Consider the following 12,616-nt stretch of genomic DNA (forward strand, 5'->3'; position numbering starts at 1 on the left):
TGTTCAAAAACCTTCAGGGACTCTTCCCACCACAGCAAATCTAAACTGCCTGGTTTTCAAAGTCCTCCACTATTGTGCCTAAGCCCACCCCCATGACTGTTCCACCGGCTGCTACTCTCCTGTGTGTGTGACTTACATCTTCCCCACAAAGAGGCCACGCTTTTCTCCTTTCCTCTGTATCTTTGTTCACATGGTCTGGACATCCCACTCCTCAGCCACCCCTCCCACCTCGATCAGACACACAGACTTAGGCTCAAATCCCAGCTCTGATACCTGTTAGCTGTTTGCCCTGCACACGTTGGATTGATTAATTTCTCTAGCTTCAGTCTCCAAATTCCAAAAATAAGAGTAATGTTAACTCATGGCCTTGCCGTGAGAATTGAGAGATGAGACATGTTGGTATGGAGACCTAGTTGGTGCTGGCTTTCTTTGTCTTCCCTTCCTCAATCAAATCTTGCTCAACCAGCTCCAGCTCCACTGTGCAATCCTTTGCTAAAAATGGCAAACCACCGAGCTGTGCAGACTGGGGCAAGAACAGCCATCTGAGCCACACAGCCACGCAGTCCGCCAAACCCAGTGCCTATGAGGCTGCAGCGCGTGGCAGGACTGCCGAAGCTGTGCGGATTCAGCCCGGCCATGCAACATAGATTCCCCGGCCACGGAACATAGACTGGTCAGGCCCCTCAGCAAATCTGCACCCCCATCTGTGCATCTATAGTTACAACTCAATTAACCACAGTGAGCCACAGGTGGAACCCAAGGCACAGGTCTGGTCCACCCCAGCCCAAGATGATTGGCTGGGCACTGTGACTTGGGATGGGGGAAGGCAAACACTGGCCGAAGTTTTGTCCTCTGGGACTGAACTTACATGCGTGAAATGAGCACCATCAGCACACACTCACCTAAGGTGATGCTCTGGGAAGTCAGAGCTGTGGGTCTCTCAGCCCCAACAGGGGAAATGGTGAAATTTGTTGTCCTCGAAGAGTCATTTCTTCCTCTAGCAGCTGCTGTTTCAGTTTGTGGAGTGAAGTTTTCTGGAGCATCTGAAGAAGCGTGCCTCTTTCTGGGGGTCTGAACCATCACACCCTCTTTGGAGACCACTGTTGAAAAGTCCACTTGATTCTGATCAAAGGTTATGTTTTCTATGTGGGGTTCAGTGTTGCCTTCTGGCCAGTGGTTCCCTGCAGCAGCTGAAATGGTAGGAGAATGGATCAGTGAGGCCTTGCTGGCTTTGGAAAAGAAGCAAACCTTCAGGAGAAGGTACGTGAGCAGATTTATCAGTAGAGAAGTGGATTCAAATAGAATAATTTCACCTTTCTTTTTCTCCAGCAGTAATTAATCTTGCAATCCAGTGGAAGAAATTATGAAGCACCAGTATTATATAGAATTAAATTTTACTACAAGTAGAAGAAGTGATGAAATTGATAGAAAGAGATCAGTGTGGAGCTCAGGGAAGGTCACTTGAACAGAGGAACGTGGGCAGGTTCAGAGAGGGTGTGTGGGACAGAGCCCAGGTGTGAGCAGAAGGAAGGAACCACTTCGTAAGCACCAGGGTTGTGAACTGTGCTTTCTGGGTGGTAGGAGAACACAGCTGGCAGCTCTTAATCCTGACACCTACTCTTGCAGGCAGGAGGTGGGGCATGCACAATTCTGCAAAAACATGGGAAGGATTTCGCAGTGTTGCTAAACCTTAGTAATGTAAATAGTTTTGATGAAGTAATTTCATTTTCTTTGAATTTATCCTAAGGAAATAAGAATGGGAACAAAGATTTAGCTGCCTAGATGGTCACTGCACCATTGTTTACAACAGTAGAGAAGGAAGGAAGGAAGGGAAAAAGGAAGGAAGGAAGGGAGGAAAAAAGAAAGAGAAAGAAAGGAAGGAAGGAAAGGGAAAAGAAAAGGAAAAGAAAAGAGAAGAGAAGAGAAAAGGAAGTTAAAAATCCTATAGCAGGAGATCAATTAAACCAGTTGTAGTATATCCATATGAAATGATTCTCTGAGGTCATTAAAGGGATGTTATAAAATAAAATAAAGATATTCTACAGGTATTATTGAGTTAAAACAACAGGCTTCAAAATAGAATATAGAGCATGATCTCATTTTATTAAAATAATAATAGCAATCGTAGACGTGTGCGTGCAAGCACTGATCTAATGCTCGACGTGCACGCATTCATTTTGTCCTTGCACGATTCAGAGGCAGGTGCTCTTGTTCGTCCCGCTTTGCATGGGAGGTCCTGTTCCCTGCCCAAGCGTCAGCTCTCAGTTCTGCTCCCCTGGAGGATGAAGTACCGGAGAGGAGTGTTGGAGCAAATCCTCCTGTTCTCCCTCACTTCTAGTCCAGGGGTGTGGAGGAAATGTTGCCTATTAGTATGGACTGTTACTTGAAGTTTATAAATTAGGAAGGTATTTCTGTTAGTTAGAAAATCTATTTAATTGGCATGACATTGTAAACTGACTATACTTCAACTAAAAAAAAAAGAAAGAAAGAAAGAAAAGAAAATCTATTTAAGTGATCATTTACTTCCGCCCAAGATGGTGACAAAGAGGGCGTTAGCAAAAATGTGGTGAGGATGAAGTTGAAGCTGGGGCTGAAAGCGGGCACCGAGGAAACCGTCTGTGGTATTGCCATCTCTCAAGGCAGGGTAGGTGGGTGGGACGCCCAGGGCCAACCAGAGAAGGCTGCCCTGTTACTCTGGAGAAGTCTGCACATGGCCTGGCCAAAGCTTGGAAGCCAGAGCCAGGCCATCACTGGGGGTGCCAGCCCCTGAAAGATAATGCCAAAAAAAACCAGCATTTGCAGAGCTGTTACCCTGCATATCCAAACTAATATGGGAGAGAATGTGGCATACATGTACTAATTGTGGGGCACTGTGTTTAATGAGTTTCTAGAAAAAGCAATGATGAGGACAAGGACCACTTGAAGTTATTGCTGATTACATGGCTCCTTGAAAAACCCAATTCATTTTCCCCATTTGAGAATGATATTTTTCTTTCTGCTTAGGATTGGGGGCTGCATTGAGAAAGCGCTGTGGGGATGAATGAAGTCACCCCTACCTATGTGAGTCAGGCAAAAATGGCCAACAATTGGACCAGTAGGGGCTGCAGGCAGAACCTACAGTTCAACCCAAAATATCACGCACACACACAGACACACACGCACAATCTCAAAAGGAACAAGTTATCTTCTAGATCAGCCCTATCCAAGAGATGTATAAAGTAAGCCACAAATGCAAGCCACATATGTAACTTCAAATTTTTTAATGGAGGTACTGGGGACTAAACCCAGGACCTCATTCATGCTAAGCACGTGCTCTACCACTGAGCTATATCCTCAGCCTCTGTAACTTCAAATTTTGTAGTAGCCACATTTTAGAAAGTTAAAAAAACAACAACAAAAAAACCCCAAACCGGGTAAAGTTAATTTTAATAAACATTTAAATAAATATTTTATTTACCCCAATATATTCAAAATAGTAACACTTCAATATATAATCGATAGAAAAATTATTCATATATTTGGCATTCTTTTTTTGGTATTAAATCTTTAAAAATCCAGTGAGTATTTTGCTGGCCACACTTCAAGAGCACAAGAGCCACATGTGGCTAGTGGCTGCCACATTGGACAGTGCAGATCTAGAGCAATGGTTCTCAACACTGTCCCCACTCTGGTCCACTTCCACCTGAAGCAGTGGCTCACTTACTGGAGTTAGAGGGGAGGTGATTACAAATTCTTCCGTAAAGAGATTCTGACAAACTTTCCTAAGGGCCTCACTTCCTCCCCCAAATCCCTTGAGAACTACTGTTTTCAGGCTTCCTATTCTGTTTCCTATAAGTGATAATTAACAGAAGCTTCCTAAAAGAGGAGGGAGTGGCCCAGGCATCGGGCTCCTCTGGGGCCCAGCCCCAGACAGGCAAGGCCCACACTTGGCTAGAAATGGGAATGTGGAGGGGTGTTCCCGGGGCAGCCACCAAGTCCACAAGCTCAACCCGGGACTCTGCGGTGGTGGACAGCAGTGAGTGACCCACATGTCAGGTTCCCTTTGTTCTTCCTATCTGAGCTACAAAGGCAAGTTCACCTCCCAAGAGGAGTGGGGGGGGGGCAGATTTGAGGATGCCCTCTCTACCCTCTTAGTCAACTTGGCACAATGAGAGAAGTTATTCTCAGAAGAAACCAGATAAAAGTGATTGTGGGAGGCAGAAGGGACTCAAAGCCCATGCTCCAAAGCTGGTAAGCCATGAGCAAAGGAAGGAAATGAATTTAGCTCTGTTACAGCCTTAAGATGAGTATGAGATTTGGCCGTTGGTAAGCATGGCTGGGCCTCTGGAAGCATCCACGACCCCTTCTTCAGGGAACAAAGGGTGGATGTCCCAAACCCCAGTCAGCTCAAAGAATTCCACTGCAGTCTTGAAAAGGAAAAGAATGGCCACAGGAAGACAGGACATGGCTAGCACTGAACCATGCTCTCTCCCTGGAGGGTTGACTAAAAATGGAAAAAAGAAAAAATGCATACTATAAACAAAACTCAAAGGCAGACAATAGTCCTGCAGTATACTGAATAACCCTGCCACCAGCAACAACTAAAAATGCTGAATAAAATGTTTTTTAAAAAAATATTTCTTAAATGCATTGCTAAGTTGACAAGCAAATCTTGTGAGGTCAAAAATGAACCAGGAGCTGGAATTCAGAGAGATGAACTAACTCCAAAGCTGCCAGCTGCCCTGGGGCACCTGCTCAGTGACCTTGAACTTCTGTTCTGATGACCACAGGGATGCAGGAGATAGGAGACAAAACTCTTAAGGAAGGAGTCTGAGAGGAAACTCTTGTATGAAGTTGGGACTAGGGCTATACCTTGGGTATAAGGCAAATAGAAACAAAACTGCCTTGCAGAAGAAGACAGCAAGAAATCTGGCCCTTCAACCATGGTTTTAGGTGAAAGAAAAATAACTCCCCCTCAAGGATTTGTAACCATAAAGCTGGCCCTCGTGTGGGTGTGCAGCACAAATTCACAGCACATGTGTGGTCTAAACCTCAAGCCAAGGATGTATTTAAAAGTTGTAGTGAACCTTATGAATATACTAAAACCCCCCACTAAATTATATACAAGCATACCTTGTTTCATTGTGCCTCACTTTATAGTGCTTCACAGATACCGCACTTTTTACAAATTCAAGGTTTGTGGCAACCCTGTGTCAAGCAAGTCTATTGGCACCATTTTCCCAACAGCATTATTTTAAACTCAGGTATGTACACTGTTTTGTTTTGTTTTTAATATAATGCTATTGCACACTTAAAACACTACAGTTTAAACATAACTTTTATATGCACTGGGAAACCAAAAAACTTATGTGCTTTATGGTGATATTTGTTTTATTGCAGTGGTCTGGAATTATACCCACAATATTTCCAAAGTATGACTGACTGTACTTTAAAAGGGTAAATTTTATGGCATGTAAAATACATCTCATACCACACATACATGCACAAACGCGCGCGCGCGCGCACACACACACACCTCCTGTAAAAGCGGAAGAAAAAGTGGTCCTGGTATACAGTGCCTCTGGGTACTTGGCAGAAATAAATGTGAATCCTCTCTAGACGAACATACCTTCAATCCAATTTTATTATTTACTGATAAAATCCTAAAGAATAAGAGATCACAGTCAAAAAATCACAAAATAAAGAAAATAAGGCATCTGTGGACAAAAGTCAGTAAACTAGATGAGTAAAGACTTCAACTACGAGAATTATCAGACAAAGAATGTAAGTATATAAAATTCCACGAAAATAAATATGAAGAAATTGAAAATGAGAGAAAAAGAGGCTATAAATAATGGCCAAAATTTTTGAAAGAAATTTAAATGGAGATTCTAGAAATGAAAAAAAAAATTAAAATTAGGAAACTCAACAGCCAATCAGATACGGCTAAAGAGAATTAAAAATTACAAGACAGATGACAAGAGACTGCAGAAATGATATGAAAAGATAGCAAATATGAAAACAGGGTGAAGAGACAAGGAAGTCAGCGAGAAAGTCCAACATATATATCTAACTGGATTTCTAGAAGATGCAAGAAAAAGAAGAAATGGCAATATTCAAAAAGATAATGGCTAAGAATTTTTCAGAAGTGATAAAAAGTATGACTCTTCAGACTAAGGATGCCCCAAAAATCCTTAGGAGGCTAAATCAAAAAAACATATAAACTCATATCATAGTGAAAGTGCAGAAAATTACAAACACTAGGTCTTAAAAACGAGAGGAAATAAATGAAAAATCACCTACAGAAGGTGACAGACTAACAGTTGACTTCTCAATAGCAACAATGGAAGCCAAAAGACAGTATGTAAGTATTTTCAAGTGCTGACAGAAAAGATTAGGATTGTATACACGGCAAAACTATCTTGAGACTCTTTCAAAATAGAAACATTTTCAGTCAAATTTGAGTTAATTATCTCCAGTAAAGGAAATTATGGAGAATTTATTTCAAGTAGGGGAAAAGCAATCCTAGATGAAAGCTGTAAGATGCAAAATGAAACACTGAACAAGAAGAATAATAAATATGTGCATAAATCTAAAGAATCACTGAATTTATAAAATAGTAATTTCTCATTTGTGGGATTAACAAAAGGAGGCAAAGGAAATCCTGGATAACAATAGCACATAAATCCGGGGCGGGGAGGGGGTGATCAGAATCTTGTGTAGGAGAAGGGTAACTTTCAGTTGTGTCAAAAACGCCTTTTGAAGTCCCTCAAAAGAGTAAAACTGGTAGAGCTTGGAATGATATAAAATTTCCATTGAGAGAAATCAATGAAAATTGACTAAAACCAAACCAAAACAAAAAAATCAATAAATGGCAACAGAAGCATGTTATTTAGAGATATGGACATAATTACTAAAAGAATCTGTTAAAAGCCCTGAAAGTGGGAGGCAGAAAATGATGATGGTAGGAGTGGTCAGGGTCTTAATAACAGCCTTATAAAACATATTCAATCTTTAAACCATGTGTAAGTTTGATAAAAATAAAAATTAAATTTTAAAAAAGTTGAATAACAAACCAGGATAAATGTCTGCAGTGCATGACAAAAGTTTAGCATTCTTAATACACAAAGAACACTTTCAAATCCTAGGATGCACATAGACAGAAAACATGAATGTGCCATTCACAAAAGAAAATGTGTAAGTGGAGAATAAATACACGAAAGTATTGTTGGGAAGAAATGAAATACAAATCTAAACTAGAAAAGACTTTTTAAAATCATATATATTTTTGCCTATCAAATTGGCAAAGATTTAAAAAAATGATAATATCTAATGTCACTGCAGGTATAGAAAACACTTTCTTACAATGTGGGCAAGAATGTAACTGGCATATTCTTCCTGGTGAGAAATTCAGCAATCTATTGCAAAAGCCTTAAAAATAGATGTATGTTTTGACCTGGGAATTCCACTTCTGAACATTAATTCCAAGGAAACTAAGGAAGTATGCAATTTCAGGCATAAGGAAATTTATCAAAGCATGTTTATAATGAAAATTGGAAACAACCTAAATTTCTGCAGTAAGGAGTTGGTTAACTTAATTATGAGACAAAATTTTTAAAGAACTGATCAGAATATATCATTGACACAGTTTTATATACATGTATCACTCATCCTGTATTGTTACATGAAAACATAAATTACGATACATATGTACCACATGATCTTATATTATGAAAAATATATTCTACTAAGAAAAAGGAAAAAAAGGTTGGTATCTTGGTAAAAGGACTCCAGGCCTGGAAGCCACCTTGTAATATGCTTTCTTTGGTCCCCAGACCTGCCCCTTAAGGTAGGTGAAGGCTGTAGACTTTAAATACAAAGTTGGCTCATGCAACTTGCTAACAAGCCAGTGTGTGGGTTTGGACTCCAGTGCTGTTTCTGAAACACAAGCATGGGAGTGGCTTTGACACCCAGCTGAAGGACTGATGAGTTTACTTGTGTCTGCACCACTCGGCCTCTGGACGCCTAGCCAGTCTCAGCACGGGTCACAGCCACCGCCGGCATCCTGATCAAGGAGAAGTGCTGGTGACTGCCTCTCCAGAGCAGCTCGGGCTGGACACACCCTGGTCACTGCTGCCACCGCCGGGCCCTGCTGACCTCGGAGACCTGCTGGCTTGTGGTGCCACCTCCACCCTCTTCCCCTTAGTCACGGGTGCCACAGCTGCCTGGATTGGTGAGAAACTGTTTCCTTTAGGGCCCCTCTTTATTTAGGGATCTTCCCCTCTCTTTCCCCAAGAACACAGGAGGCCATATTAAAAAGCTGCTTGCTTTACCTGTAGCCGTGAATCTGTGTTCTCTCTGTAAAGGTCCTTTCGTCTAGAAGGAACAGGGTCTGCCTCCAGTTTCATGCCTGGATCTAGAAACTTAGTTCTTAAAAAGAGAGGCCGTGGGTAACACACAGGCTGTGGTTAAAGTCAGGCTGTCCGGGTTAGACTTCTGGCTCTACCACTTACATGCCCGATGAAGTGAGATACATAATTTCTCTGTGCGTCTTCATCTGTAGAATGGGGACAATAGCAGTCCCTACCTCGCTGGACTGCACAGAGTACACACATGTGAGAGCGTCAACCAGTATCAGGCACATAGTGAGTGCTGTATACGTCAGAGCTGGTAAATGGATTTAGGCCTCTCAACTTTTAACAAATAGGTCTGGGGATGACCTTGGCGGGCACTGCTTAAGCAATCATGGCTCAGTCCCCCAACACTTCTCCGAGTAGCAGATAGGAGCTGGTAGCAGAAGGGAGCCACCCCCTCAGGCCTCCAGGCCCTCCTGGCAGCTAGGAGTGCCCCCTGATGAAAGGACTGAGGCTGGCTGAGTGGCTGCTGGGGCAGCTCCTGCCTCGGCTAGCCCGGCTCCATGACACTCTCCCAGGAGGCACAGGGAGAACTGGGAGGGGGCACAGGGTGAGACTTGGGACCACCTCCAGCATGAAAGCCCCTGATGTCACTGGCCTGGTATTCCACAACAGCATCCCACCGCCACCTGTTTCACTCTGGATGTGCCTCTACTCTTATTGCCCATTCCTCAGAAAAAGGATTAACCAACCACGCAGGCTGGGGCAGGCAGCATCCCAGCCCACCCCCTCTGCCGTTCAAGGTCTCGTTTGATTGTGAACATCTCGGTGCCTTGCACCATTCCAGGTCGTACCTCAGGGAGAACAATGGGTCAAATGCTAAAATAGTTACTGCAGTCCAGGGGCGAATCCTTGCAGAAGCCCTGAGTTGTTCAGGTCAATTGTGGTTGAATTTGGCTTGTGGTGTGGCCCCCCATTCAGCACAGAGAGTAATTCAGGGGTAAGTGGACAAGACTCAACAGGGACCTACCACATGTAGGGGGAGGTATTGGGGCTCCTCCTCTTAGTGGAGAAGAGAAATTGGCTCTGGAGAAGCAGAAAGGGAGAAGGTATGCCTCAGGCCTCAGTGCCTGGGCCAGCCAGGAGTGAGGAGGAGAGGCTGTGCCCCACTAGACACTTAGCAGCAGCCTCTGGGGCAGGAAGGGGGTGCCCCAAGGCTCAGGGGAGGCTGGCACCCTTCACCTCTCCCATCCCTCTCCCCAGAGGGTCAGAGGCAATTGCTTAAACCCTACTCACATCCATGGCAACTGAGCCACACCAACCAGCCTCAGTTGTTTAGATGTCCCAATTCCCCAAGTATCTCTCCAGCTGGAAATGCCATCCTTCCCTTTGTGTCAGGCCATCCGCCATTGTACCATGAATAGAGATGAAGTGAACAAGAGAGTTTTATTGCTTTGCCTGTTTTTCATTTTTTTCAAGTTGACAACTTCCACTTCTGTAATGTCTTCACGTTCCAAAACATCTGTTTGTGCACCAGCATCATCAGGGATGCTAGCACAGCCCGGGAGTAGGATTTCCTAATTAGCAGCTGCTACAGAGTCAACTCCTCGCCACCCACCCCATGATTTGGGGGTTTTTGACTCCATTGTTCCCGAGCAGTGGCGTGGGTGTGTGCAGAGAGTGTGCCGTGTCATCCAAAGAAGCAATTTCCTCCCGGCGGCCCGGCCGCCCCCACACTGCACCAGCTACCCCTGCAGCGGCCCCATGTCAAGTGCCGCCGGCTACACTCTCGCTTCTGGGGCATGGAGTTGAAGCACAAGCCCTTTATTGTCATTTCCCTCCATTTAGATCCAGATCTCACTACCCAGTGCCAAGTGATTTCCCAGGTGTTATCTCGTTTAATGCACGTGACAGCCAGTCGAGTGGGTGTCGTGGCATATGGGGAGACTGAGGGGCAGAAAGATTAGGTGATTGCTCAAGGTCACGGGCCCAACAGCAGAGACACACAATCTGAGGCCAGGTCTCCATCCATCACACCCCAGCTTATTCAGTGACATGGGGCCTTCAAGGCATTGACCAGTAAGCAGGGCCAAAGAAAGTCTCACCAGCCTTCAAACTTCAGCCTTAAACCCAACTGTCTCCCTAAGAGGGATGAGATGGTGCTTATCACGTAGGCTTTGGAATCAGACAGACTTGGCTTGACAGCAGCTGCACATCATTAGCTAGAAGACTGAGCAGAGGACATCTAAATCAGCTTCTAAGTCAGAGATGAATTTCATGGGTAACGAAAAGAATGAGAACAAAGGAGTAGAGGCAGAACAGAGAACAAGTCTGTGGGACGAGAAAAGTCTGTTTTCAAAATATGACGTTTGGGGTGATGTTGTAACTTCCAGGTGGAAATGTCTGACAGGCACTAAGATGCGGGACTACAGATTAGGAGGAAGGACAAGGGGGTGGCAGAGGAAGGGGAAAGGGAGGGTCGAGGACTGAATTGAGGGAAAGCTTGAATTTAGAAGGAGAAGAGTCAGTGAACAAGACACAGATGACAAGGGAAGGACAGGATGAGGTTGAAAGTGGGACCAGGAAGGCAGTGAGTGCCCAGATACAGCACAGAGAGGCCATGGACACCAAGCCTGCCAAGAGGTCAGAGATGAGTCAACCAGAGTCCCCAGGACTTTCCCGAGTGTCGCTTGGCAGATGGCAGACAAAGGTCAGATGGCCAAGGGCTAAGGTTCACAAGGGAGCGGTTCTGGAACGGTATGACACTGACCCTCCGCTGCAGAATTCCCCATTCCCGCCTGCCCCTGGGAGCCTTCCTGGGATCCTCAACTTGGGCAATGCTCTTCAGAGATCCTTGGAGCTGCGTCCCTTGAATCTACATGGTTGTATGTGCCAGCATGGATTCTTAGACCTATGATAGTAGGTTTCTTTGCAATTTTAAAAGATTTTCCTAAAATTCAATTGCTTACACAGGGAGGGAGAAAAGAGACTTTAAAAAAAAGAGAGAGAGAGAGACAGTGAGCCCCTTTTCTTTTTCACAATAGCCAGAAGGTGGAACCAACTCAAGTGCCCATCAGCAGGCAGATGGATACACAAAATGTGATATATGCATACAATAGAATATTATTCAGCCTTAAAAGGGAAGGAAATTGTGACACATGTTACAACATGGGTGAACCTTGAAAACATTATAGTAAGTGAAATAAGCCAAAAGAACAAATACCACATAATTCCACTAATTTGAAGTACTTAGAATAGGTAAAGTCATAGAGACAGAAAGTAGAACAGAAGTTAGCAGGAGCTGAGGGGAGGGAGGAATGGGGAGTTATTACTTAGTGAGTTTCTATTCGCAAAATGAAAAAGTCCTGGAAATGGATGGTGGTGATGGTTGTACAACACTGGGAATGTACTCAGTGCCAATGAACTGTACACTTAAAATGGTAAATTTTATGTTACATACATTTTACCACAATAAAATATATATATATACACACACACATACACATCAACCACACACAAGGCACTGAGGCATCTACCTCAAAGAGCTTACTGCTTCGAGGGAGCTGAACTGTGTGCACAAATCCCCACGACGCTGCTGCGGTGTGGGAAGTGGCCCAGCGAGGCAGAGGGGGTGCCCTGGGAATTTGGAAGGTGCAGGACTAAGACCAGAATCCCACCCTCCTTCCCCAGCTGCTGCTGCCTCCTCAGGATCCTGGGCCTTCCACAGCAGGGCCCTTGCAGCTCACTGCCTGCACCCCAGGAATCTTCCAAATGAGGGGGATTTCAGGCTAGATGGCCAGCTGCGGGATATTTTGGGGCAGGCAGGAACCTTGGGGGTGTGGGGGAAAGTGGCTGCAATCTCACAGAAAGGCAGCCGCCTACTCAGCTCGGCCCCTCTGGGCCGTGTTTTGAAACGCGGCTGCTGCGGATGTAATGATTCTGGGTGGAGGACGTTTAGGAGCCAAATGAGTTTGTGTGAACAAAAGACTCAGCTCTCGATCTGGACTGTCCAGGGCTCTCGGGGAGTTTCGTTTCCTTCCTTGTTCTTACCCTGAAAGGAACAGCCCCAAGAAAAACCATACACATTCAGAAGTGTTTGGACTTGAGATCCAATGATTTGATTTTTAAAAAGATTCCCCTGGAATAGCCTCTCGTAATGAGAAGTATGAAGTTTACAAGGCGTAGTGTCCTCCCCTCCCTCTGACAGAGTCAGCTTCTGTCCAGCTGACCATCCTCTGGGGACAAAGGCTGCCTGCAGGACGTGACCCGGAGTTGGCCGACCC

The 12,616-nt window shown here is 44.6% G+C and overlaps 1 protein-coding gene across 2 annotated transcripts in view; it reads right to left on the bottom strand.

Annotated features, from left to right (window-relative positions):
• Positions 1-12,616, bottom strand: part of LOC105072417 (protein HEG homolog 1) — an 82,770-nt gene that overhangs the window by 55,582 nt on the left and 14,572 nt on the right. For both annotated transcript variants that reach the window (XM_074364859.1, XM_074364868.1), the window contains exon 2: positions 903-1,190. In XM_074364859.1, the coding sequence (XP_074220960.1) occupies positions 903-1,190 (288 nt within the window). The remainder of the gene's footprint in view (positions 1-902; positions 1,191-12,616) is intronic.

This window comes from Camelus bactrianus, chromosome 1 (assembly GCF_048773025.1).
Source record: "Camelus bactrianus isolate YW-2024 breed Bactrian camel chromosome 1, ASM4877302v1, whole genome shotgun sequence".
NCBI classification, from domain to species: Eukaryota; Metazoa; Chordata; class Mammalia; order Artiodactyla; family Camelidae; genus Camelus; species Camelus bactrianus.